This window comes from Sceloporus occidentalis, unplaced genomic scaffold (genome assembly GCF_023333645.1).
Source record: "Sceloporus occidentalis isolate IW3139 unplaced genomic scaffold, rSceOcc1.0.p SCAF_6, whole genome shotgun sequence".
In the NCBI taxonomy this organism is placed as follows: domain Eukaryota; kingdom Metazoa; phylum Chordata; class Lepidosauria; order Squamata; family Phrynosomatidae; genus Sceloporus; species Sceloporus occidentalis.
The window spans coordinates 139,720,164-139,745,778 of record NW_028316986.1 but is presented as its reverse complement, the minus strand read 5'-3'; the positions used below and the strand labels follow the sequence as shown (position 1 = coordinate 139,745,778).

The 25,615-nt window shown below is 38.9% G+C and overlaps 1 protein-coding gene and 1 pseudogene across 3 annotated transcripts in view; both read left to right on the top strand.

The window, feature by feature from the left end:
- The window catches only part of CSMD1 (CUB and Sushi multiple domains 1), a 1,238,710-nt gene that overhangs the window by 566,624 nt on the left and 646,471 nt on the right, over positions 1-25,615 (top strand). For all 3 annotated transcript variants that reach the window (XM_089531085.1, XM_089531084.1, XM_089531086.1), the window contains exon 4: positions 14,291-14,485. In XM_089531085.1, the coding sequence (XP_089387211.1) occupies positions 14,291-14,485 (195 nt within the window). The remainder of the gene's footprint in view (positions 1-14,290; positions 14,486-25,615) is intronic.
- On the top strand, positions 15,076-16,002 carry LOC149311449 (talin rod domain-containing protein 1-like; annotated as a pseudogene).

The following is a 25,615-nucleotide window of genomic DNA, read 5'->3' as shown; positions in this document are numbered from 1 at the left end:
AACATACAAAACTGCAATATTTAGCATTCTTATAAAATGTTATTGTTTGTGTCAGTAATTCTTACTCAATTTTTTTGTAGTAACACTTCAGCATGTTAAAGGAAGATAAGTTAAATTAGGTTGGAGTGACAACCAAGAGTAATACTAATAAGAACACAATTGCAATGCAATGTGGGCAATGTCATGTAAATTAATATAATGAAACCACAATTGCATTCTTACTAGTGCTTGAGAGCTCCTAGCAGAATTTTCTATAGATAGCTTGGTAAAGTTTAAACAATAACTGCTGGTTTGGCGCATTGCTTTATCCACGCTTCAGATTACTGGCATTGCTTAAGAAAACATGAAAAGGCAAAGGTAGAAATAGATGTTTAATTACTTTCTATTTTCATTTGAAACAGTAGGAGCAAATATTTGACAGATGTAACATCGTTTGATTGGTATTTCCAAAGGAACCTCTCCGAGTGGGTTCTGTAAGTGCTTCCTCACACAGAAGTTCCTTTTGAAAGTGTAAGATCTAATGAGTTTTAAAATCCCCCCGCCTACATTCATACATGCTTTGTGTGTCAGGTTACATATGCAAACCTCAGGAGATGCTGTGCTTTTAGGATATTTTATATGAAGACATATTTACAGAGTATAGTGCTTTGATTTCTTCAATGCACTGAAAGTTTCAGAGCATTTTAAAAAGTCAATTATAGGTGGTTTAAAGTTTCCTTGCGGAGTTGTGCCAAATCAACTTGGCACTCTGGGGAAGTCGTGATAGAAGTCCTCAAAACAAAATGACGAACACGTCCTTTAGAAAGCCCCAGGCAATCACAGCAAGTATAATTTTATCAGATCTCTTAGTAAAAATGCTAAGTTAGTGTGTTCTGTTCTTGCAGTGTTCCTCAAATGTGAAGGAATCATCAGTGGATTTTCAAGAACAATGTGTACAAGCCACAAGGATGCCAGCTGTGGGAACTAGAAGTGATACAGAAAGAGAGAGAGAGAAAAAGAATGAATGAAACGAGGGTTTCAGGTCTAGGATAGACTCAGCAGATTAATGCAGGATGCAACAATACTTTTTGTAAAAAAAAATCTGATTCAGTCTTATGACAAATTATGAGCCTTATCACACTAGACAAATCCTGCTCAATAACAGGATTTTAGAAGTAGAAAAAAACCCAAAAATGTGGGATGGTTTTCTGACGCGTTACTGCCAAACAGAAATAATGCAAAAATAAAGCGAACAGAAAGTGGGGAAAAAGGACACCTTTTTTACTTTCAGGAACTTCCCAAAAGTAAAAAGGTGTCATTTTTGTCCACTTTCCATTCGCTTTATTTTCATGTTATTTCTGTTTCGCAGAAATGTCATCTGAAAATTTTTCTACTTTTAAATCCTGTTTCTGAGTGTGATTCATCTAGTGTGATAAGATCCTATGAAGCAATATGGCAGAAATGAGTGATGACTTACCCACACATCTCCTCATTGGATATACTTATGCATAGACAGAAAATGTTTGCTTCCATTTTAACCTAACCACAACTTGTTATACTGTCCAACCTGGGGGAAAATGCATGGCTTATGCAAGCAATAGTTCATAAAGCTGCCTGTTTTAACTAACCATAGTTAAGGTTAAGCATAAGGTAGGCTTTTGGTGGGACACTAGAATGTGTTTATCACAAATGGAAATGAAAGCTTCCAATCTTCTCCTTGTGGCCACGCCAAAGGAGAGGAAAAGAGTGGAACATGCAAGACACGAGCTGTATCTATACTGCAGACCTAATGCAGTTTCACACCACTTTAACTGCCATGGCTCAATGCTATGGAAATATGGAACTTGTAGTTTTGTGAGATATTTAGCATTCTCTGTCACAGAGCTCTGGTGCCACAACAAATTACAAATTACAGATGCAGGCCAATTCATTCTCATCATGATAAAACAATTTCTTCCCTTTAGGTGTTTTGAATTTCAAGTCCCATCAGTCCCAGTGACCATGGACAGTTAGTCCAAAATAATAATATTAATAAGAATAAATTATTATTATTATTATTATTATTATTAATAATAATAATAATATTTTTATTTATATTTCCCACCTTTCCCTGCAGATCGAGGCGCGATTACAATTATAGAAACAACATTCCAACAGTAAAAGCTACAATATCATATAAAATTCAATAAAACAGTAACACTACTATCAATACAATACATTGACTAAATCGTCATCTAAAATACATACCATTACAAATGGAGGTGGAGCATTTTCGACTCTCTTATAACAGATTGAGTGGATAGGCCTGCTGGAAGAGATCCATTTTAAGTCTTAAAGGCATCTAAGGTGGCGATGAGACAGATCTCTTCCGGTAAGCCATTCCACAATTTAAGGGCTACAAGCAGTGAATGCTCTATGGGAAGTTGTTTATACCCCGCTCTTCAGCCAAAGGCTATCAGAGTGGCTTACAAATTGTTAATTAGACATTTCCCTGCCTTCAGGCTTACAATCTAAAAAGACAAGATACAAAAGGAGAAGGGAAACGCAGTGGGGAAAGGGGGAAGTCCATCTGATCATCTCTCCCTCGGAGGCCTGGACTGGAGGGAGCGACCTTCTTCTTACTCTGATTAGGTCCAGTGGAGCTGGCCTGCCCTTCTCTCCCTCTGGATGGTGGATGGAAATGCTTGGAAAGTGCCTGGATGAGAAAGATTGTTGTAAATGTGGCTTATCATGACATTGAAACTGTCCCATTGCTCCTGTAGTTTCTGATGTTGCCCATAAGGAGGAGTCAGATGCTAGTATTTCCCACATTCCTAAGGCAATAGACGATCAGATTCCAACATTACTTTAGTATCGCAAAACACATACCAGTGTTTTCTGAAGGAATAGATGGCAGTAACAGTAGACAGTGAAGATTCCTCCCCTCCACATAAAAACAAACACATAGCTGCTTGAGGATAAAAGCAATGTGTTTGCACAGCAAGATATGTTTTCTGCCTCAAGCAGTATTACATAGCCAAACTGCCAGCCAAGTCAAGGTGCATCTATTGAAGCACAGCTGTTTGGGGTCAATTGTAGTTTTGTGAGATATTTAGCCTTCCCTGTCAGAGAGCTCTGGCAACACAACTATAGTTCCCAGAATCCCATAGCACTGAGCCATAGCATTTAAAGTGGTATCAAACTGGATTATTTGTACACTGTGGATACAGCTAATGAAAGCAGTAGTTCAACGCAGCCGTAATCTGGAGGGAAGGAATAGATAATCACCATATATTAATATATGTTTCATAGGTTCTTATGGAAACAAAGAAACAATGAATAAAGCATATGAAAGTGTCAGGAAGTGAGGGGAAATTCGCTCACCCCTTACCCTCTTCCCCACAATGATTTGAGAACTACAACAATATTAAGCAAATTTAGCATTAATGTTTGAAATGTGTGTGTTTCAAAATAGTATTTCCTCACCAGAGTAGAACACTGCCTATTGCCATAATGGGTGCATTTCTACTAGGATTTAAAGCGAATCACTGATTGGAGTATATGACCGTCGCTCCCATTTGAAACCGGTTCTGATCCTACTTTGATCGATTTTTGTCGCGATAAAGAGAGGCAAACGCAAAAAAAAACCAATTTTGATACAATGTGCAAAAAAGAAGAAAATTACAAGGAGATAATGAAAAGATCCGCTTTCATAGTGGGAACGATGGGCCTTTTGGAATCGATTTAGCAACACAAGCGAAGGTGAATTGCACACCAGTTTAAATGTAAGTGGGAATGAGCCCAATGTATCCTGTTGTATTTTATGTTTAGTTCAAGGGTATTATATAAGGTAACTTGGTATGCCAGAATCACTTCCAAGCAAATAAAGTAGGTCACTTGCTAAAATGAAAGTTAAAATTAGAAATATTGAGGTTTAAAGACAAGCCAGGCTGAACAAAGGATGTTGTGACATTTTGTAGTGTAAGCTTTAATTATTCAAAGAAAAATTTTCAAGCCATTTGCAGCCTGTCTCTACAACAGCTGCAACAGCCATATTGAAGTTGAAGATAAACCTTAAAATCAATACTTGTCATAACAGTTGTGATATCAAGTGTCACGTTTGATTGAAATAGCCCCACTGCCTAGCAGTTTTCGCTGCAAGTTGTAATCTGATAGTCGTGCCAAGGTAAACTGATATCATCGAATTCTGAATTCTGCTGTGCTAAACAAAACATCCAATTTTTGTTGACAAGTAATACAAAGTATTTATAGATAAAAAATAATAAAAGACAAATTTGATTCATTGCCTCATGAATTCCAATTTATTTTTAAACAAAAACAAACAAAAGTGTAAAATAGCTAAATAAATCTCTTCCAACACAAGCAGACTTATGAATATAACATGTGGTTAGTAATAGAAATCAAAGATATAGTCATGTTAGTCTGTAGAATCAGTATGTGGAGAGATCTTGTAGCACCTTTGAGACTAACTGAAAGAAAGAAGTTGGCAGCATGAGCTTTCATAGACTAAAGTCTACTTCCTCTTCCTACTTTCACACCAAATGCATCTGAGAAACCAGACGTTACTGACCTAAACTGATGCATCCATCATATGTACAGGAGGGGCATATACCCCCCCCCCCCCCCAGTTACTAGCTAGATTCAGGTGCAAGTGTTTGTGGTAGTAAGTTCTGAGTAAAAATGTACAAGCAGGGAGTTCCTTCACTTATGAAGGCAATCTTCTCAATCAGAATGCCTCTTGAAATTTAGGACCTATATTTATGATGTAAAGAGGTACAATGTAGACATCTCATTCTCACAAGCAACCATTGGATATTTGGGTGATTCTGGTGGTAGGTTGAAGTTGCTGTCTTTACTCCAGAGAACTCTGCTTATTCATTGAATCTTAAGAGGGATTGCTATGAATCTTCCTGCTGTCTCTCTACTTGCTTCTTTCTTTGGAGGATGCTAAGCTTCAAGTTGCTTATCATTTATATCTTATATTGCAAACTTATTTTACCGGGTACAAAGTAACTTTCTGAAACTTCTCTTCTTCTGGGATGTTATGCCACATCCTGCATTCTTGATTTTCACAAGGAAAAACTTGTGGTTTTATATGTGTATATATATAAACACACACACACACAGAGATTCTTTCCTCATGCTCTCTCCCCAACTCTTATGAGCAACTTTGGTCTCTGGAAAATTGAGAAGAGATAAAGATATAAAGAGAGAGCCCAAGAGGCAGCTCAAATGTGAAGACGCCAGCTCAGCAATTCTGTTTCAGCCAAGGAAAGTTTCCTAACTCTTTTATCTGTTTTTTAATATATAAAAAATGAAGTGGATGGGCTAAAATCTTGACAAAGCAAAAGAGCTACAAAATATATAAGGAGAAATAGCTGGGGATAGTGCTGATGGAGTAATGGAAAGGGAACAATAACCAATTTTGAAATCCAAAACTCTTACATCAGTACAGCCACTCTGTTGTCCCTCTTCAAACACTCCCTGCATTTGTTCTTGTAGCATCATTAATGAAATGGAGAAGTGTACTGAAACCCTTTGTTTTGAATGTTTAGCAGCAAAAAAAGTCAACTTAAAATGCTGCAAAGAAATTCTACTTTTGAAAAATTATAGGTTCCAGGTACAGGTAGTGCTAGAATGGGTATGTAATAGTGATTTATTATTGCCATGTCAAAAATGACTTGGAGGCACATAACAACAACAACAGCAACAACTGTTGCTTGTGTTATCGATACATTAAAATGTCAATATATTTTTCTTCTTTAATTTGTTAAATAAACCAGTGTGATAGTTTGTTCTAGCATCATGCAGGGGTATGTGTGTCCTAGCTCATAGTGCAGAGCCTATGTTGAGAAAGTCCCTTAGCTCAGTTCCTTTGCATCTTAGCATAGAGAGTGACCAGTTTAGACCATTCAGCAGTTTCATTCACTTTCACCACATATGTTTTAATGTCTCTCCTGATCCCAGCCCTATGGTAAAATGGCCGGTGTGGTACATCAGCATATAATCCTACCCCTACTCCCCTGTCAGAGAGAATAACATCCTGTAGTGATATTCAGCTTGTACATCTGAAAGACATTTTACTGGTAATCTGAAACAGGGATGTGAAAGTCTTCCCATTTCAATTTTGTTGTATTTTTCCTCATTCCACATTGTTTTTCTCCCCATCCTTGTTTGAGATGCTTTCTAAAGCAAGGGCCAGTGCTCACATGGAAATAGAATGTGCATTTCTTTCACCTTTTCTCTAATGCATACATTTATTTACAAATTTTACCTGTTTTATGCTCCCCCCCAAGGCATGTGTATTTTTCCTAAATACACACATTTTTGTCTTTCATGTTTTAAAATGTGTCCACTGCTTTTTAAAAGATTTTTTCTCTCTCTCTGAAATGCCCCAGAAGACTTGCAAATGTGCACATTCTCAGAGTGAGATCTGCTTCTTCATTTAATGAGCCTTGAGAGGTGGAAAAAGGCTGCTTTGGTTGAATCCAACAAATCCTGAAGCTCTTCCAGTGATCCAAGCCAATATCCTTATCTGTTACTCTTCCACAATGTTCAGAAGAAAGAATAAGTGACAGCGTCATTGAACAGCATTGTTACATAAAGAAGGGTGCATACCTGAAAAGGGCTAATATGAATTTGTATGTTCAAATATTTAATAACCTAGATTGTTAATAATGAAAGCAGAAAAACACAGTTTGTATGCTAGATGATGATTTTGATCAGCCAAGGACTTGTACAGCATAATATTGTGTAAACTAGAGCAGAAAGAGAAAACAGAGTAAGCCAATCCATTCTACAGTCCAACTTGAGTGCCTATATAATTGGGGAAAGGGAGATTTTGAAGAGATTCCCACCTAGCATAGTTTATTCTGGCAGCAGAAAATAGCCCACTTCTGTCTTATAGCCACACTTTTATGTGGCTGTGCAAGGGGGGTTGTCCAAGCCATTTTGCTGTCTGTGCTAAGTAGTCAATCATGCTCCAACAGTACACAGATATTGTGGAACAAATACCTCTCAGCATCTCAGTAGTGAACATATAAGGACAACAAAGTAAATAATCACAATATATTGCCCTTTCAGGCACCTAAAACCTGCTGTCTGAAGCAGATGTCTTACTCTGCTATATGGGAGATCCAGATCATGTCTTGCCCATGATGAAATAAAGTATGGAAAATAAAGCTAGCCAAAATTGCATAAGTGTTCCTAAACTTCACATTGTTGCTTTTAGCACAATAATTGTTTCGACCATGTAAGCTTGTAGCCAAAAGTAACACAAGATTGCATCTTAATTTATATGGTCACTTCTTGAAGTTCCTCCTACCCTCACCTTCATCCATCACTATTCCAGGTGGCTTACAATTGGTTGTTCTGGGTCTGTCTATGACTTTTGGTAACATCAACTGTGGTATCTTTCTGTACTACCCTGCTGGGATGGGAGTTAAATAATCTTAGAATCATAGAGTTAGAAGGCATCACAAGGGCGATCTAGTCCGACACCCTACCATGCAGGAATATACTATCAAAACACTCCTAACAGATGGCTGTCCAACCTCTGTTTAAACCTCCAAAGAAGGAGACTCCACCACTCTTCCAGGCAGCATATTCTACTATCAAACAGGTTTTACTGTCAGGAAGTTCTTCCTAATGTTTAGGTGGAGTCTCTTTGCCTGTAGTATGAATCCATTGTTCCGGGTCTTGTTCTCTGGAGCACCAGAAAATAAGCTCCCTTTACTCTCAATATGGCATCCTTTCAAATATTTAATCATGGCTGCAGTCAGATTGTTAACCAGAGCTAGGTATAAGTTGCATATAAACCCCTTGCTGCAACAGCTGTCAACCTGTTTCTCAGAACAATTCAAAGTGCTAATCAATAAAGCCCTACATGGTTCAAGTCAAGAATATCTAACATACTGTTTGTTGTTGTCATTGTTGTTGTTTTAAATATGAGCTCCCCAGTTCTAAGATATTTGGGGAAGTCCCTGCTCCTGGACCCACCACTTTCCCAGGCATGCTTGGTGGAAATATGAGAGAGGGCCTTCTTGATGGCCTCTCCCAGACTTTGGAATTTCCTGCTTGCTAGGATGATTCCTTCATTACTGTCTTTCCACTTGCAAGTGAGCAGCCCAACAGGTTTTTAAGAACTGACGGCTAGGCTATTTAATAAAGTGATCTTTTGCTGATTTTTGTTTGTTTTTAGTGAATTTGTGTTAAATGTTTTTAATTCTATTAGCATCTTGAAGAGGGGTGGGATATAAATTATTATTATTATTATTATTATTATTATTATATTGACATTTTAATAATAGCTTTTCATATGTTTTTATTCATGACTTTTGCAAATATTTCAAACAGTATTTCTTTTCATGTTTGTAAGCTACCTTGTGTCCCAATACTGGGAAACGGGGGGAATATACATGACTAAAATCATCATCATTATCATAATCATCATCTAGCCTATGGCAGGGATGGCTGTGAAACTGGCAAACCCCCATGGATTCCAGCTATAATTTCTAAGCCATTTTTCTTACTTTGCCAATTCTCCTTGCACAGCTTATGATGATGTTTAAGGCAACAGAAATTTGGCCTTTGTTGGATGATGTTTTGGACTCTGTTGCATTTTCTAATTTCCTTGTTTTAAGACATTATCTTGACCATTTTATTGGTTGTAGATACAGTCTTATCTTCATCATCCAGTATTCTAAAGGCGTTGCTTCATTAATCCAGACAATTAAAAAAGCTACAGTGAGCAAGCTATTTCATAGCAGTATGATACATTACATAAAAAGCTGTCTGATTTCATAAACATTACCAAGAAAAATGCATATTTAGATACTGACAGAAGAATGTTTCTTTTCCAGGCACTCTAACATTGTGAATGCTTTGTTTATTTAATAATACTGCACCTCTAGCATATGTATCTGAAACTTTGAGTATTGAAATTCTCCATTTCTTTGGGACATATTTGAATTGTGTACATGTCCCAAATGAGCTGCAACTTGGATAATGAAATATTTAACTTTGCTGCATGGTTCTATGATATGACTGTCACAATTCATTTTAGATATCAAACCAAAGATTGCACAGCTGGCCCTGCACAGAAATTTAAATATAGTTTCTGAGATTTCTGAAAAGAGTGTAAATAATGTAATAAAGATGCTTGATCTTGACAGATGTGGCATCATGTGAACCATATTTTTCTAGAAACATATTCCATCACTTCTTTCCCAAGAGCACTTGTATTGATGTTCTGTTTAGGCAGGTTCTTTCACACCATGTCTTAATCTTAACATATTCTAAGAGATGAGGGAGACCGCACTATAGATAGATTGATCCAATCACAGAAGCCACAGCCCTCAGTTTGCAAGTTGATGACTGTCATTCTTGGAGGTCTCTCATTTATAAGTTGTCATAAGTCAAAGTTGACTTCATGGTAAATAACACAATAGAAATATACAGCTCTGGGGCCACAGGCTTGTGGTATATGAGGAGAACCTGAGCCAGCAGTGAGTAGGCCCAGACCTATACCCAAATCGTATCTTAAGATTGTTAAGATCAAAAAAGAGAGAAATGCTTGTGATCATTATGATTTTAAGGGAGAACCTCTGTGCATTCGCAACACATCCCATCCATTCAGATATGCACTCATTCACACTGACCTTTGTGCATTCTTTACATGTCCATTCCTTTCCATCACATTTCAAATGGGTGTTGCTATCTCAAGCATCTTGAAGGAACATCTCTTGACACTTCCTCTTCTTGCTTGTATCTGGAGAAAAAAGCAAGAGAGCTGATGCTTTGAACCTCCTAATGAGAGTAAGCCTATAGACAGAGCATATTTCATCTCGCCTTTCTCAATAGAAGGATGAGGAACTGAGATGTGAGAATGCATCCTTATCTTGTTGAAAAAGTTGAGGAAATGATTTCAGAGAGTTGCTGCTGCCTTCTCATTAGGAAGTATGGTTCTGCAGGAATCAAGAGGGTAGGCAAAGACATAGGCAGATGAACCAGCAAAGAGATATTTTTCTGTGGTGCATGGTTCCAGGGGAAGCAAAGAGAAGTAGCATGAAAAAGTTCACACTGTAAGAGGAATTATAGCCAAGGAAAGAAAGAGCTAGGTTGCTGGGACAGATTAAAAACAATCATGGGGTGTGAAGGATGCCTTGTCTCCCCATCCCCTGACCTAGAAGCTGGAGTCAATGAGATTCCCCCATTACTTTTTGCATCATCTGGCAGATGTAAGTTCAGTTTAAAAAAAACATTGTATGAAAGATAATGTCTATACAACCAACATATATTAATGGGTACTAGTCATTATATATTTGGCAGAGCTGTACAAAATCCATGGTTTGCCCAAACATTTCTTCATTTCGGGATGTACTTTGTTAACTTTATGATTAATACTGTGATTAATGCACTTTGTAAAGAGCATGCCACACATAACATGCACTGGAAGATTAGTATAAATAATACTTGCTGACTAGATTTGTGATGAACCTGGCCTAGAATATAGCTCTTTCCCATTTTCCTTTTTTCAGCAAAGCTCAGGTTTGAAATTGTCTCTCCAAACTTGAACTGTTAATAATACATTATATATAAGTAAAGGTCATCCTGCCCATTTCAATTTGCGAAGTACTTCAAAATAACAAACTTTGCCCTTGTTTTCTGCATATGGCTTTCTAATATGAACATATTACTAATTAGTGTCAGTACCTTCACACAGCCGTAATCTCTAAAGTTCACTTGAGACAGATTTTGGTAGGGAACCTTCAAGAAATGTTTGAAGAAGGGATCAAAAGTCTTGTGAAATTAGTTGTTGCCTGATAAATTGGTAATCTAAGGGTGAAATTATTACTGTGCAGTTAAAGATTTGAGAAAATGTAATTATTGTGAATTGTGAGGGTTATGGACTACTGTAATTATGCAAAAACTCAAGCTGTGCAGTTATCAAAAAGTCTGGCTCTATTTGGAGGAATAGGATCCAGCACTTAAGTTGTAAATTGTATCTAAAGCCTGGAGGATATTAATCACCACACTGACACTGAAGTTACCAGATATCACTGTTTTGAACAATACAGAGTTAAATAATAGGCATTTTAGAGGTGTATGTGCTTAGGGTCATACTTAGAGCCACATTAATCTGTGCAGGGCTGTAAGATTTTCTGTTCTTCTATTTAATGATTACCAATTAGTAATAAATGATTGCCTCCATATTACTGGGGGGAAAGGTGAAGTTGTTACAGCAAGCATCTAAGGTTACCTTGGCTTCTAATTATTCTGAATAGCATATTTAATAAAATGAGAGTTCATGCCTTCCCCTTTATAATATAGACCCTGCTGCTCTTTCTCTTCCATCTCACGCACATGGGGGGGGGGGATGCTTGACATTCCAAGTGAGATAAAAAGGAGCTGAAACTGGAAGAACATGGAACATGAAAATGAGGGAGCTCCTCACATGAACAGAATGACTCTCCTCTTCTTTTGAATTGTAAAAATTAGTTGTTGTTGATAGAGGTGGACAAAACTGTATCACTTTGCAACTTTTTCTACAAAAAATGCATTTCCATTTTAAGGTTTATTTTTCTTAATATACACTACTTTGTCAAATATACATTTGGTAAATATACAGATTTCTGGAAGCACTTTTTCCTATTATAATTAATTAGATAGATTATGTTTATATATGGACTTTTAATATGTTTCTGTAACATACTTTATTTGGAGAGTTTTGCTGTAAAATTTGGAGACGAGTGAATGTTGACGGTAGCTGTATTTCATTTTGCATATTGTTTTGGAGGTGTAAATTATGCATATTGTGTCAGAGGTATAAATTATGTTAGTTTTTTGTTGCTTACAACTAGGAAATGATGAGACCATACAACAGGATTGGGTATTAAAGGGCCACTTTCTTAACTATTTAAACCTTTCACTTGGGACTTTAATGGTCTTCACAGGGAGGAGCCTACAATGGGTTCCTGCTGAATCCAAGGGTCCCAACCTGACCTCCTCCTCAGCCACCCCTGGAAGAAGCAACCAAGCGATGAGTGTCAGCCACCATTTTGGCTGGACACCCAGCCCGTTGTCACCAAGAGAGACTTTCCTTGGGAACTTCCCCCAATGTCCTGTGACAGAAAGGGGAAACACTCCCAGGTTGGCCTCAACTGTAGTCTCTCTTTCCAAACCCTAGGTCCAATAACCCACAGCATCAAACCCAGAGATGTCTCTTTCACCAAACCAACACCTAGTGGTACCACTTCAATCTCCTCCACATACCTGCCAGTGACCACTTATTTATGCTGCCACACCCTGTGCTACTTATTCCATAATTCCATACAGATGTCGTGCAAAGTAGGAGGGGAACCTCTTGGAAAGAAGAATTTCCTATCTGGTCCCAAAAGGCAACTAGTTGCTTGCATTGTATGAAGGATGGCTGGGTGGGCTGAGTTTAGACAACAAGGGAAGAGTTTGAGACAAAGCAAGCTTATAGGTTGGCAGGCTCCATCTCTCCCCCTGTGTGCTTGGTAACATGCCAGCATACCAACAGCGCTTTATCCACTCTGGTTTCTCTTCCCAGAGTCAAGCAAGTATTTCTCCTCCTCCATAGTTGTATTTCCTTGCACAGGAGCAGGTCCAAATTTCATTAAAATGCAAACTGGTGTGATGGTATCATCCCATTTAAAAATCAGTTAGTATTATTCAGAATAACTGCACCACAGCACGTTTGCTATTGGAAGATGAATGCCTTAATTCTGAATAAAAAAAGTGAAGTAGCCTTTGCCAGCTGTTTCATCAATGACCATCTTGTTGCACAGCTCGAATTCTGGGTAAAGGCAGTTCAGAAATTGGCCTGGAGGGAGGCCAGTATTAGCCATGTGGAAACACAATTTGCCATTGAACATGTATAATTGATATAACGGATTTTCATGATACCTTTAAGTTTATCCCCTTGACTACACAAATGGCTTTCAGCTATTATAAAATTATCAAAACAAATGGAGACCACACTTTTTCTTGGTGAAATGCCACTAATTGAAACAGATAGGGACTGGGAGAAAGGGGAAAACCTCAAGGAATATGTTTCTTAAACTAAATGAAGCCAGTGCAACTTAAAAGCCAATTACAGTTGACATCACAGGCAGAGAGACTATGCCTTCATCATGTGGCTCTCCCTCCTCGGTGACATCTCTCCAGTAGGAGATTTGATATTCAAAAGAGAATGTTCTCTTGAGCAGTGCTGTAACGGAGTCTTACTGACTCTTAGAAACCTTCTAACTGACCAGAATTGAGCAAGATTGCACTAGCTCACTGTGCACCAGGAACTTTTCTCCCAGTATGGGAACTAAAGTGGTTCACAATATAAGCCAAAACAATATATAATGTGACAGTTTAAAACGCATGAAAGAACCCATCCTATTAAAACATTAATTTAAAACAATTAAAAATATACATAACACAAAATTTAGCACACCCATTGAACATCTTTCTGCCCCAACCTGAAGGGATTGCCAAATAAGATGGCCTTTGCCAGCTGGTGAAAGACAGCAGAGAGGGGGGTAACCATGGATCAGGACACAATAGAACATGTTTGTTCTTTAAAAGCTAAAAGCTGCTACCAGTAAAGTAACCAATAAATTAGATAAGCCAATGATCTGACACAATAAACAGCATTTTCCTGTGTTCCTATGTACAGTGTGACATAATATACATGCTCCAGGGAATAGACCAAGCCGTATGGACCAAGGCTATGCACAGATGGTGTGTATACTTGCAGGATCTACATTGCTTTGTAGAGATGTCCATCCATGCTTTTAAATCAATTTATGCCTGTTTGATTGTATTAATTATTACAGTTTATGTAAATTAGAATAAAAAGAATGAGAGTCTATGCAAACCACATCCAATTAAAGCTTAATACAAAAATCTAGCTGATTTTTATGTATATGGATCAAAGTAACATGCTCTCTAGTTCCAAAATGGTAAATTAAGCATCTAAAATTTTAACAACAAATTGCACTGCTAATAACTAAGTAGCTGTAATATCTCCCCATGTGTAAAAGTCAGTGATAATATTTACTAATGTTCTACATAAAACAGAATGTAGCATTTATCTAATAATCACATAGTTATCTTTTAGAAAAGTATCTCCCAGTACCATGAGTGTAATAGGTTTAATCTAAACTAAATGCAGAGAAGAGAAGGAGTGATATATGTGTATGTATTACACAAAGAAGGATAAATAAGTGAATTTACATTTGTTTTTATTCCATACATTTTGCCATAATAACATCTTTTCTTTTCTTTTTTTAAATAGTGTTACCCAGCCATACTTGTGGCAATCCTGGGGAAATACCTAAAGGAGTTCTTCATGGCACAAGATTCAGTATTGGAGACAAGATCCGCTACAGCTGTATCTCAGGCTACATTCTGGAAGGGCATGCTATGCTGACATGTATCATGAGCCCTGGAAATGGAGCATCATGGGATTTCCCCGTACCATTTTGCAGAGGTAAGATTTCTAAAATAAATAAAGGCCAGCATAAAACCTGATACAGTGAAATAATGATATGGAGGTAGCACCACCTTGTCAGGAAAGAGAAACAATTGTGCAAAACTGTTGTACAAACCTGTCGTTGTGCTCCGTGGTGATTCATTACTATTGTATGTATTCCATATATTGTTTTCCTAGTCATGAAATTTGCTAAATCTGTTCTAAACTAGTCTCATTCCAAATTAAGGTGGGAAGCCCTTAAGGTTATTGAATCACCGGAAGTTCAAGGGGTAACTTTCAGGCATACACAGTGCAACAACAAACAAATAACAGTGCTGTTTTTCTGATTTAAATGTCTTTAATTGTATAGATTCTTTAATTTAAAGGGCTTGAATTCTAATTTATTTTAAATGGGTATGGATTAATTTTCTTGCTGTTGCCAGTGCTCTAATCCTTTAATTTTAACTCAGGGATGTTAATAGAATGATGGTGTGGAAAAAGGCAGAGAGATCTTGCCATACTAAGCAGGGACTTCTTGAGACATGGATAGAAGGGGAGCACTGGCAGAAGTGGGGTCCCACAAGGCATGCATGTGCTCCCCAGACACTATGGCTAGTAGTGGCTCTGGCAAGTCCACTAGTGAAGTGTCTACTCCCAGCAGCAATGCATTGCAGAAGAAGAAGAAGCTGATATCCATTGGTGCCCTCTGCAAGATCAAGATGCATCTGATGACCAGTCTGTTCCTCTTGTCCAGTGAGAGCCAGTCAGCCAACACAGAGAGCCTGTCTGTATTTGAGGAGTCCTTTGAGAAGTCTCAGGACACCATCATCACCCTATATCTCTATCCTGACCCATGATGTCCAGAGCTAGCTAAATGTGGGATGTTTCACAGAAGTGGGGAATATCCTGATGGAAATTAGCAACCTGGTGGTCTCCTTGACCAAATGCTGGTGACCAAGGTGACCAAGTGTATGCACAAGATGAAACATGGGTGTGATATCTTGAAAACCGCCCCTTTGGTGAACATGGGCCTGCCGCTCCTGTTGAAGGTCCCTTAGAACATGACCAAGAATTTGAAATTACTGACAGATGCCTGTGTCATTACCAGAGAGAAATCCAAGGAAATATTTGTCAAAGACAGATTCAAGTTCAGCATTATCTGTACACCAGAACATTGGCCCTGTTGGCCTGCATCAAGGAGTTCAAGATTTCACTCATGAGCTGACACACAGTTGGTGCATCTTGTTCAGTGGGTCCTTGATGAAGTTTATCTATCTCTGGTGAGCTTTACTACTCAGCCTCGGTGTTTCAGCAAAGGGCCATCATCAACCCAGAGGGCAAAGCTGTACAGCTGACCATTTTGGGAGGTGCCATGAGTGTGCTTTTTGTTTGCTAGAGATATAGCCCAACATTCCAAAATTAGCACCAAGGTGACTGAATACAAGGAAGGATTGAGGAACTTGGCTTGTGCTGTCTCTGATGGTTGCAACCTGTTATCTCAGGCACCAAGAGAAATATTGTCACCTCAAACTTAACTGCCAGCAGGTTCCAACTCTGTGAATAATTTTTTCCCCATTTAGAAAGAATAGTCACCACTTAACAGAAATGTAACTAGTTCCTCTCCCTGGCTCTGTGTTTTGTGTATACCAAAGAATTTGTGTATGTGAGCCCAGTCCTATGATTTGTAATAATGATGATGATAATACATACATTCCGCCCCGCACCCTCAGAACATCTGGGCAGCAATTACTTAGGGTTCCCGGGGTGAGATTTGTCTCCACTACCAGGAGGACATTTTCCATCGCCGCCCCGGCCCTTTGGAACACGCTGCCCACAGAGCTCCGCTCAGCTACCTCCCTGGCCCAATTCAGACGGGACTTGAAGACCTACCTGTTCGGGATCGCATTCCCTGAATAATGTCCTATAGCCCCCCCCCCCCCCCCCCGCCGCACTGGCAACGGGATTGGCTAACCTGGGGCCTTTTATTTTTATTTTTACGTCCTATGTAATTGCTGCATGTTTTTAATGTTCATTGTTTGTATTTTAATTGCTGTGAACCGCCCTGATCTGATGGAAGGGCGGTATACAAATAAAAATTTTATTTATTTATTTATTATTTATAATCATCATCGTCATTGTTATAATTATTGTTTTGCCGTGGGGAGGCGGGGAAGAGGGCTGGGGGATATTAAGCAAATACAAAGCATTTCCTCAGGACCAGAGATAAACAGAAATGCCATGGATTTTGGAGGTCTGTGTAGGCAAGAGAGAAGGTTGGAGGAATAGGATGGGAGCGCTCTGTCCCTTCGTGAGATTAGAGGAAGAAGTCACTTTTTGGACTATAACACAGAATTCCCAAGGCACTACAGTGACTGGCCATCGTGACTGAGAGATTTGGGGGCCTGAATTAGCCCCAGTTGGAATAGCCCCAATGCATCAATAGTTAAATGTCAACACAGATCAGAGGTGGACAACTGTGGAAGGAGAGACTTTGGTGGGCCACACCCCCTCTGCATCATCATCATTTTTTGTTCCTAAATGTCCACTAGCAAACACTGGAACATTTCCATGTTTTAGGGGTCTTTCTGGGTCTCTAGAGGCCATGTTGGGTCATACTGAGGGGAATTTTATGGGGGAGGGATTTTTGCAAAACCTTGTATTGACCCTCAAGGGTTCAGAGAACTCCAAACATGATGGAACTGCTCTCCACACACACTGGAGGTCATTTTGGGGTCTCCTCATTTTTGACATTTTGTTTGGGTCTGCATGAGGCCTGTGGGTTACACTTTGCACACCCTTGAAATAGATAAACCCCTTGATATCAGAGCTTATCACATGGACAAAAAACCCGACTGCAGCCCAATGGGATACAGACGGGTTGCATGATAAAGGCAGGAATTACTGAATGTAATTTGCTGCCGATTCTGCTGAACGAGTGCAGCTCACCTGCATCCCAGGTCCCAGGCATGCTTCAGAGGCCACTTTTCAAAGCCTGGAGCTTTCTGACTTTGAAAAGTTGCCTCTGAAGCATGCCTGGGACCCAGGATGCAGCCAGGCTGCACTCACCTAGTGGAATCGGCAGCAAATCATAACTGCATCCCTCAACCCAGCTGCATCCCGTTGAGGTGCAATCAGTTTTTTGTCCATGCAATAAACTCCATCATATGTGTATTCTAATAAATACTTACCAATAGGATCTATGCCTTGAGGTTTTAACTTTAAAAGCAACTTTACTAAGTTCTCGTCCTTGCCTGTGTTAATCTACAGTCACTTCTATACAAGAACAGCACAGTTATGTAGAAATGTAGCACTCCTGTCTCTCCCTTGCTGCATGCCCTCAAAAAGCTAGTGCATTTTTGAGGAGATGCAACCTAAATACTTTAAAGGCACCAGATTCCACCTGACCTTGGAAGCTAAGCAGAATCAGCCCTGGTTAGTACTTGGATGGGACACCACCAATGAATACCAGGTGCTGTAGGCTCTGTTTCAGAGGAAGGAACTGGCAAAACTACCTCTGAGTATTCCTTGCCTTAAAAAAACAAAACCCAATGAAATTCATGGGGTCACCATAGGTCAACAGGCCACTTGTAGGCATATACATACATGGATTGATTAATTCTACTTTAACATTAACTTTTTATACATTATTATTGTTTTGTATTTTATTTTAACTCTATTTGCAAGCCTCCTTGAATCTTAGTATTGGGGAAAAGGAGGAATATCAATGAAAACTACAAATATAGGTAGTGGTAGTGATAGTGGTAATAGGTTCTCTTGGATCATTTCCTAGTGGACTGACAAAGCATCTCAATGAAATTGCTATAGATAGGCTCAAAATAGCACAATTGTAAAAATCAGCAGTGATTGAAATATACCACATTATCTGATGTTGATCCAATAATCCTGGATAGAATCTAAATCACTGATGGTCTAAAACTCTACCAGTGGATCAGTCGAAATCAGAGCCATTCCAGCTGTTCACACCCCAAAAGAGTCTGAGGTCACTCCAGGGCCTCAGAGAAACACTGGGATTTCCCCTGATTTTGTTTAGTCTGGAGCAAAATTGGATTAAGGGCCAGAAACCACAGTATGTCACCAGAGGTAACCATATGTCATGAGACTTCCAGCACCAACTACAGGTTAAATATGGCATTTTCCCTCAGTGCAGACCAGCTACAGGTTTAGTTGATTTCAACTAAACTTAATTGGACTTAAAAACATTATTTACTGGATCATACATCAGTTATAGTTCATATAGTATTTTCTTTTGTTTTCTTACTGATACAGTGAAAGCTGCAAAAATTGTACTGTGTTCTTAGAATTCACTCTTTTGCTAATTTTGCTGATTCTTCCAGATCAGAATAATTTTGATGATACTTGGGAATGGCTAATTTTGCAATTATTTTGCTTAATACTTGAAACATGTTATTAGTTTTTCTTGTTAAGTAATTATAAATATGCTTACTGAACAAAGCAGAATTTCCAAGAAGGAAATGGGATTCCAAATGCCAGGATGGAGAATAATATTTTCAGGGTTCTTAACTATCTGTGGTCTTGAGAGTGGTTGATTTCCAATAGGTCTTTGCTGCAGTACCTTCAAATTCAGTACCTGTACTATATAATAAGGATTTGCAAACCCCTAATAGAGGAGCACAATCTTTCTTTGCTACAGACTGTTTTCTTGCAGGGATATACCATGCAATAAATGAATCTGTTTGTTAGGGTATTTATCAATGGTTTTATAGATTTCTTTGACAATTCATTGATGACCAACCATGCAATAACAAGAACAGACAAAATTAAATGAGTTGAACAAGGGCCACTTTATTGACCTATATCCTATTTAATTGAATTTGAACCTGGGGATAAACAAAGTGTGTAGGAAGGGAGCAACCTGAAGTGGGTCCAGCTGAAGCCCAGGTGTCCACTTGTGATCAGCCTCTCCAGCCTTCCCTTGGGTGAAATATCAGACCCCAGGGGCAATCCGAAAATCATTGGTTGCTGCCTGGCCAGTCATTTATTGGAAAGCAAATCCAGGGTGCTCCCCTCCAAGTCTCAATATTTCATGAGAGAGTAAACCCCCAGATTAGCCCCAAAGGCAGATTCCTTCTCCATGCCCCCAGGTCCATAGAGGCAGTTCTGGAGCCCAACCCTTCACCAAAAGGGTGCCAAGTTGTACATTTATCTAATAAATTCCGCCCCCACCCCAATAACCTGCCACGTGAGAACCTATTTTAGACACCACCCATAGCCAATTCTCCAAGTCCCATCAGATACAGTGTGGGGTAGTAAGAAAAAAGGTAAAGGAAAAAATCCTACCTGGCCCCAAAGTGACCTGGCCTGAAGTGAGCTTAGTTCACATTACTCTGATCAATCTTAGCAAAAAGAGCAGAGGACATGCAAAGGGCTCCATTAAATAGCCTCTGCCTCCACCCCTTTCATGTGACCAATGCTTGGTGTCAAACACAAGCTTGGGGGATTCTGACCTCTATTTATGGAGGTCATTAACCCACCCACCCCCGCAGTGTCTTTAACCACATGGTCAGGGAAGCTCGTTCTTCACCTAATCCTACATGTCTTTGATTTTCTTTCCAAATAATTCCTTCTTAGACTTGCCTCAGCTTCTTCTAGAACCGCCTCTCATTTTTCAGCTTTAAAGTCCCCTGTCTTGGTGCACAGTCCATGTGGGTAGCATACTTTTCTTAGCAGTGCTGATAGAGTTTGGACAAAAGTGGCCTCATGAGTCAACCTAATAAGTGAAATGCCATCAGATGGATCCTTCCCAAAGATCTGTCACTTTACCATGTGCCAGCTGTGTTCTCTTCACCCCATGAGTTTCATTGCAATAAATAATAAAGCTTTTCTGGAAGGATAGATGTGTTGAGACTGTTGCAGCAAAACCAGGAAAAAGTCTTGAAGCATTTTAAAGAAGAGCAAGTTGACATAAGATTTTGTGGACTAGAGCCCACTTCACCAGTTAGATGGGACTAAAAGATACCACAGAATCTGTGATATAATTTTTCTTGAAACTGAACTGGAAAAAAATAGAATTCCTTCTTATGCCTCAGTGCATTGGGATCTAGTTTGAGTTCAAAATGCATATTTTCAAAAAACATTGTAGACATGTTAGTACTTAAATGGAGACCACCAGTGAATGCCAGGTGCTGTAGGGTATATTTCAGAGGAAGGAATTGGCAAATCATCTCTGTGCATTCCTTTTTCCTAAGAAAAGCCAATGAAGTTCATGGAGTCATCATAACTCAACAGACGACTTGAAAGTACACACACACACACACACACACACACACAAACACACACAGAAGTTTCAAATGCTGAGGTTATTACAGTAGCTGATTATAATAACTAGGAACTATGTTGAATAAAAGTTAAATCATAAACTTAAGGTAGCTTGAATGTAACAGAAAAAAATGAAGACCTCTAGTCTAGATTTTGCAAGTGTGAAAAGAAACAACCAGTTCAGGTAAGTCTTCAGGATGTGAGGGCGATCTGGCTGTGACATCTGTCACCCCATTGATCGCCAGGGTTGATTCGGCTGACCTGGCTGGCTAGGCGGGTATCCCCTTCCTCCCTCACTGCTCCATGTGTGTCCCTCCCGAAGCTGCGCGCTCGGTGGAAGAGGACGACCATCCCAGATAAGCAGACAAAAACATTTGGAACCTCCTAGAGCTCACTTGAAGGTTTCTTCCAAGATGTATCCAAGAATGACTTTTTCTTTCACCACCCACCACTTTTCCTATGATTTTCCTTTTGGTAGCCAAACTTACAGATTTTTTTTAAAAATTGTGTTGTGGGTAGCTGGTGAAGCAGGCTTATTTGCTTTTATTTCGTTCTTTGTTTTCTTGTTCATTCATGCTCAGTAAAGGATTCTGGACACAAGTATTGTTTACCTTGCCTATTGAGGTAGGCACACTACAGCTACAGTAAACACATCGATGAATTCTCTTCGCCTTGCATTTTTCTAGTCCATAGCGATCCCATGAACAACACACACTCTCAAACATGGCAAGGTGACTTTGGCATGACTGGTAAACCTGATCCTCACTTCATTAGGCATCATTCAGTCTGGCAATAGCTCTTATTGTCAATCTTTTGGATAAAGTCCAGTTGGAGTGTGCTGGCTTATGACCATAATAAAGATGAACTGAACTGAACACTCCAATTGGATGCCTCTCCATCCAATCCACTTCCCCCTTTTGCTAACGTAGTGTGTGAATGAATATACACACATATTGATGTTGGAGAAAAATAAAATAAAATTGTATTTTATTTTATTTGTTTTATTTATGAAATTGTTCAGCCATGAGATGAACAATGAAAGGTTAGACCAGGCTGCCCTTTCCCCCTTCCATATCTCTCCCCTGCCCAAATGTTTGTTTTTATGGTTTTTCCTCTTCTACCCCCTCTAATTGTCTCCCCTACTTTGGAGGAGAGAGTGTGTGAGATCTCCACATGAGCGAGGGAGTGAGTGATTGGGAGGAGGATTAGTGGGGGGGTGGGGAAGGGAATGCACACACTCCATTGACAGAAGTAAGAACAAAGCTGACATAATGCTGATCGGATGAGGGAGAAGATTGGAAAGGGGCAAGAGTAAAACCAATGATGAAGCAGTGTTGATTGGGGGAAGGATTGGAGGGAGGAAGAATAAAAATACTAAAAACAGTGATACTTCGGCAGCCAGAGGAAGAGGGAGGGGTGGCTCAATGTCATCCTGTACATCATGTGGACTGCTCCTCTGAAAACAAGGTGAGGGCATTTGATTTGGCCCATGGAGACATGCCCTTACAGGAGAATCCTATTCTTTCCTGACTCAAGCTTTATTGCATTATTTTATGTAGATATGCTGTTGCAACTTGACACTGAAAATCCATGTTTCTCCAGCCCTTCTTCACCATTGTCCCAGTGCCAATGCTGCTAAAACAAACAAACAACTTTTGTAACTAGACACAGAATAAAGAACGCAAGGGTGACTGGTGGCCATAGGAAAACTTTATAACTTTGAATCCCTAATTATTTTCTGCTGTTGCACTACAATTTCCATTATCCCTAATCATTTGCTGTGCAGAGGTGGAGCTGCTGGGAAATGGAGAGGAATTTCTTCCTCTTGTAACCCCAGGGAAAATTCAAAGTCCATGCTGGTGAAGCAAGGATCCAATTTTATTGAAAGAAATGCAATTTTCCCTCACAGTCTGACAGCCAGAATAGAATGGGAGCCATGAACTAGTTTTCCATACACTATAATATACTCTCCAGAATTTTTGCAAACCATTGCATATGTAGAGATAATTTTTCATTAAGTTATGCATTTCAGACTGATCTTTTGGTTATTGACTAGGCCAGGCATCAGGCTGATTGTCTACTGTTCTCTTCTGAGTGAGTAATTTATTCTATCAGGAAGTTCCTTTACTCTACTTGCCTGTTCCTGTAAAGTACAAGAGATGCTGGATGTGACCTTCACTTGCTAGTTTTGAGGTTTCAGGTGGAATTCCCTATTAACCATGACAAATATTATTAAGTTGAACCCTACAGCACCTTAAACAAAGCCATAACAACGCTATGATTCCTTCTCCATCAGAGTTGAAGCCCAACAGTGTCTGGAGAGGCACATGTTCTCTGCTCTTTGTGTAGAATAAAAGTCATTAGGCTTTTCTTCTTTCCCCCCAATTTCTGCTGCCTCTGCTTTCCCTTTCCTTTATTTTCTTAATTTTTCCTGACTCTCAGCCAACTTTCCTGTGTGCTCAGCACTCTTTTCTATTGCTCTTCCAGAAAAGAGCACACATTCTCTTGAACTTAGGTCATACTAAACAATTTTCCACTGTGTTTCTTTTCTTTTTATTTGTCCCACTATTCATCTTCAGTGGCTGATCCTGGGTTCAAATGATATAAGAGGAGAAAAGCTTCTCCCTTTTGCCGTGCTATGCATAATTTTATATAGGCATAACATGATTTTTCTAACCCCAAGCCTTGTAACATTTCCTAGTAGGGCAGCTATTTGAGTCCCTTAATAATTTGGGTTGCCCTTTTCACCACATTACCACTTGTGAATACTAGCAATGCATTATCATTTGCATTGTTATTTTTATGTGGTACTTCCAAGCTCTGGCAAATTTGAGTTTTCCATCTAATCCTCATGTGAAGGTTCCTTTGTGAGGATGTCAGTGTTGTCTTACTGCAGGCCTGTAATGCTCATAAGGCATTTGCAGCAAGACTTTTCTAGTTAGGTAAAAACATCTGAACTTAAATTTAACCAACAAAAGACACAGAACAAAAATTTTGACAACCTTCTTTGCTTTACTAGTTTTCAGGGAGTTCTAAGCGAGAATGAAATAATTTTTTTGAAAGTAAAAATAATATATTTCAGTTAAAAGTAATCTGTTTCATTATAAGAAGCTTTAATGCCACTAGGATGCATTAGTACATGTCTTAACTAATCTATAGTCATCTTATTTACCATTGCTTTGGCTTCCTTTGGACATCTCTATACTTGTGTGCTGACTTGATAAATTGCTAGTCTTTCACAGGTACACATGATTTAAGGACAGTGATAAGGCATTTTAAAGTGTCAGGGCAGAACACATAATTTCAATAAAAGGCTCATAAAATGCAAGTACTAAGCCACAGCTATCTATGGCAAAGGTTTTTAGAAATGGCTTTGACTGTTCTACTTTTCAGTTTTGCTGAGCTAAGGAACCAGATCGTAGTACCTGATTTATAAACTTTTCCCAAGATTTATAGAAAAAGATATCTTCTAATAAAGAACCATTAGCTACTTTGCAGATACTTTTAATAAGGCTTACTAAATAATGTATGCTCATGGTTCATTTGGAGCTGTCTAAAGCTGCAATTTTCTTTAATTGATAAGCCTTACATAATGTGACTAGAAGTGACAATATGTCACTTGCTAGAGCTTTATAATATGTCACTCAAGTTTTTTAATTGCAGTTTTTCTATTGCTAGTGATGAACAGTAAGGGAAAGCCTTCAAAAGAAGGGGGAAGGAGGGGGAAGGAACTCCTGGTACCTCTAATGACTGTCTGTATTCTGTAATATTTAAAATAAAACAGTGTTTCTATCAGCTACATAGTGGCATAACAAGTAAAATGAATCTTAAATGGCCTGTCAAATTGGGGCCATGCAGTGTGAATGCTAAGGCTGCATAGGAATCACAATCACCTAAAATCTGGTTCTACGTTAAATGTAAAGGGCTTAATTAAACTGTTTATTTGGTTTTATTTATTTCTCTGTTAGCACACAACTGCACAATGTGCACAATAGAACACTTCAATGAGTGTCATTCTTTAAGAAAATTAAGGTTAAATGCCTCAAAGAAGTTACTTTAGTTTAAATGCAATGGCACAGTGCCTCTGCAAGAGTTTCAATGAGCTTCTTGGTATTAATACATTAGAGCAGTCCAGAAATGTTGAGTCAGCTGCTTATACAAGAGCAGAGTTGCACAATTAACATGTGTTGCATTGTTCTTTTTTTCAACAGTTATTTTTAAAAGGAGCAGGTTGAGTTTCCATTATCCAAAATTCCTACATTTGATTTTCATGGGTGGCTGAGCTAATGACACTTTTGCTTTCTGTTGGTTCATTGTATACACACTTTGTTTTGTGCATAAAATTCTTTAAAATATTGTGTAAAATTACTTTCAGGCTATGTGTATAAGGAGTATATGAAACATAAATGAATTTTGTGTTTAGACCTTTTCCTGTTTCAAAGATATTATGTACAAATATGCAAATACAGATATTCCAAAATCCAAAACAATACAGAACCCTCTCCCACCGAATGCACAGCTCTGGTTCCAAGCATTTTGGGTAAGGGATACTCATTCCAAAGCCTCAGCCTTGAAGACTCTTAGGTTAGTTTATACATCAACAAAAACATACCAGTAACTGTATGTCAAAGAAGACATTCCATGAAAGGGAAAATCACCAGCTGTAACCCAGTTTCAATGACTGTAAGGAAGCTGGACTGTTTTGGCCATCTGACAGCATCTGGCCTCAGAGGGAGAGAAAGGCAGGCCAGCCTCATCAGGCCTGGCCTAAAGTAAGAAGATGAGCCCTTCCTCTAGTCCATCTGCCATGGTTCAGGCCTCAGAGGAGAACCTTTGGACTTATCCCCCTTC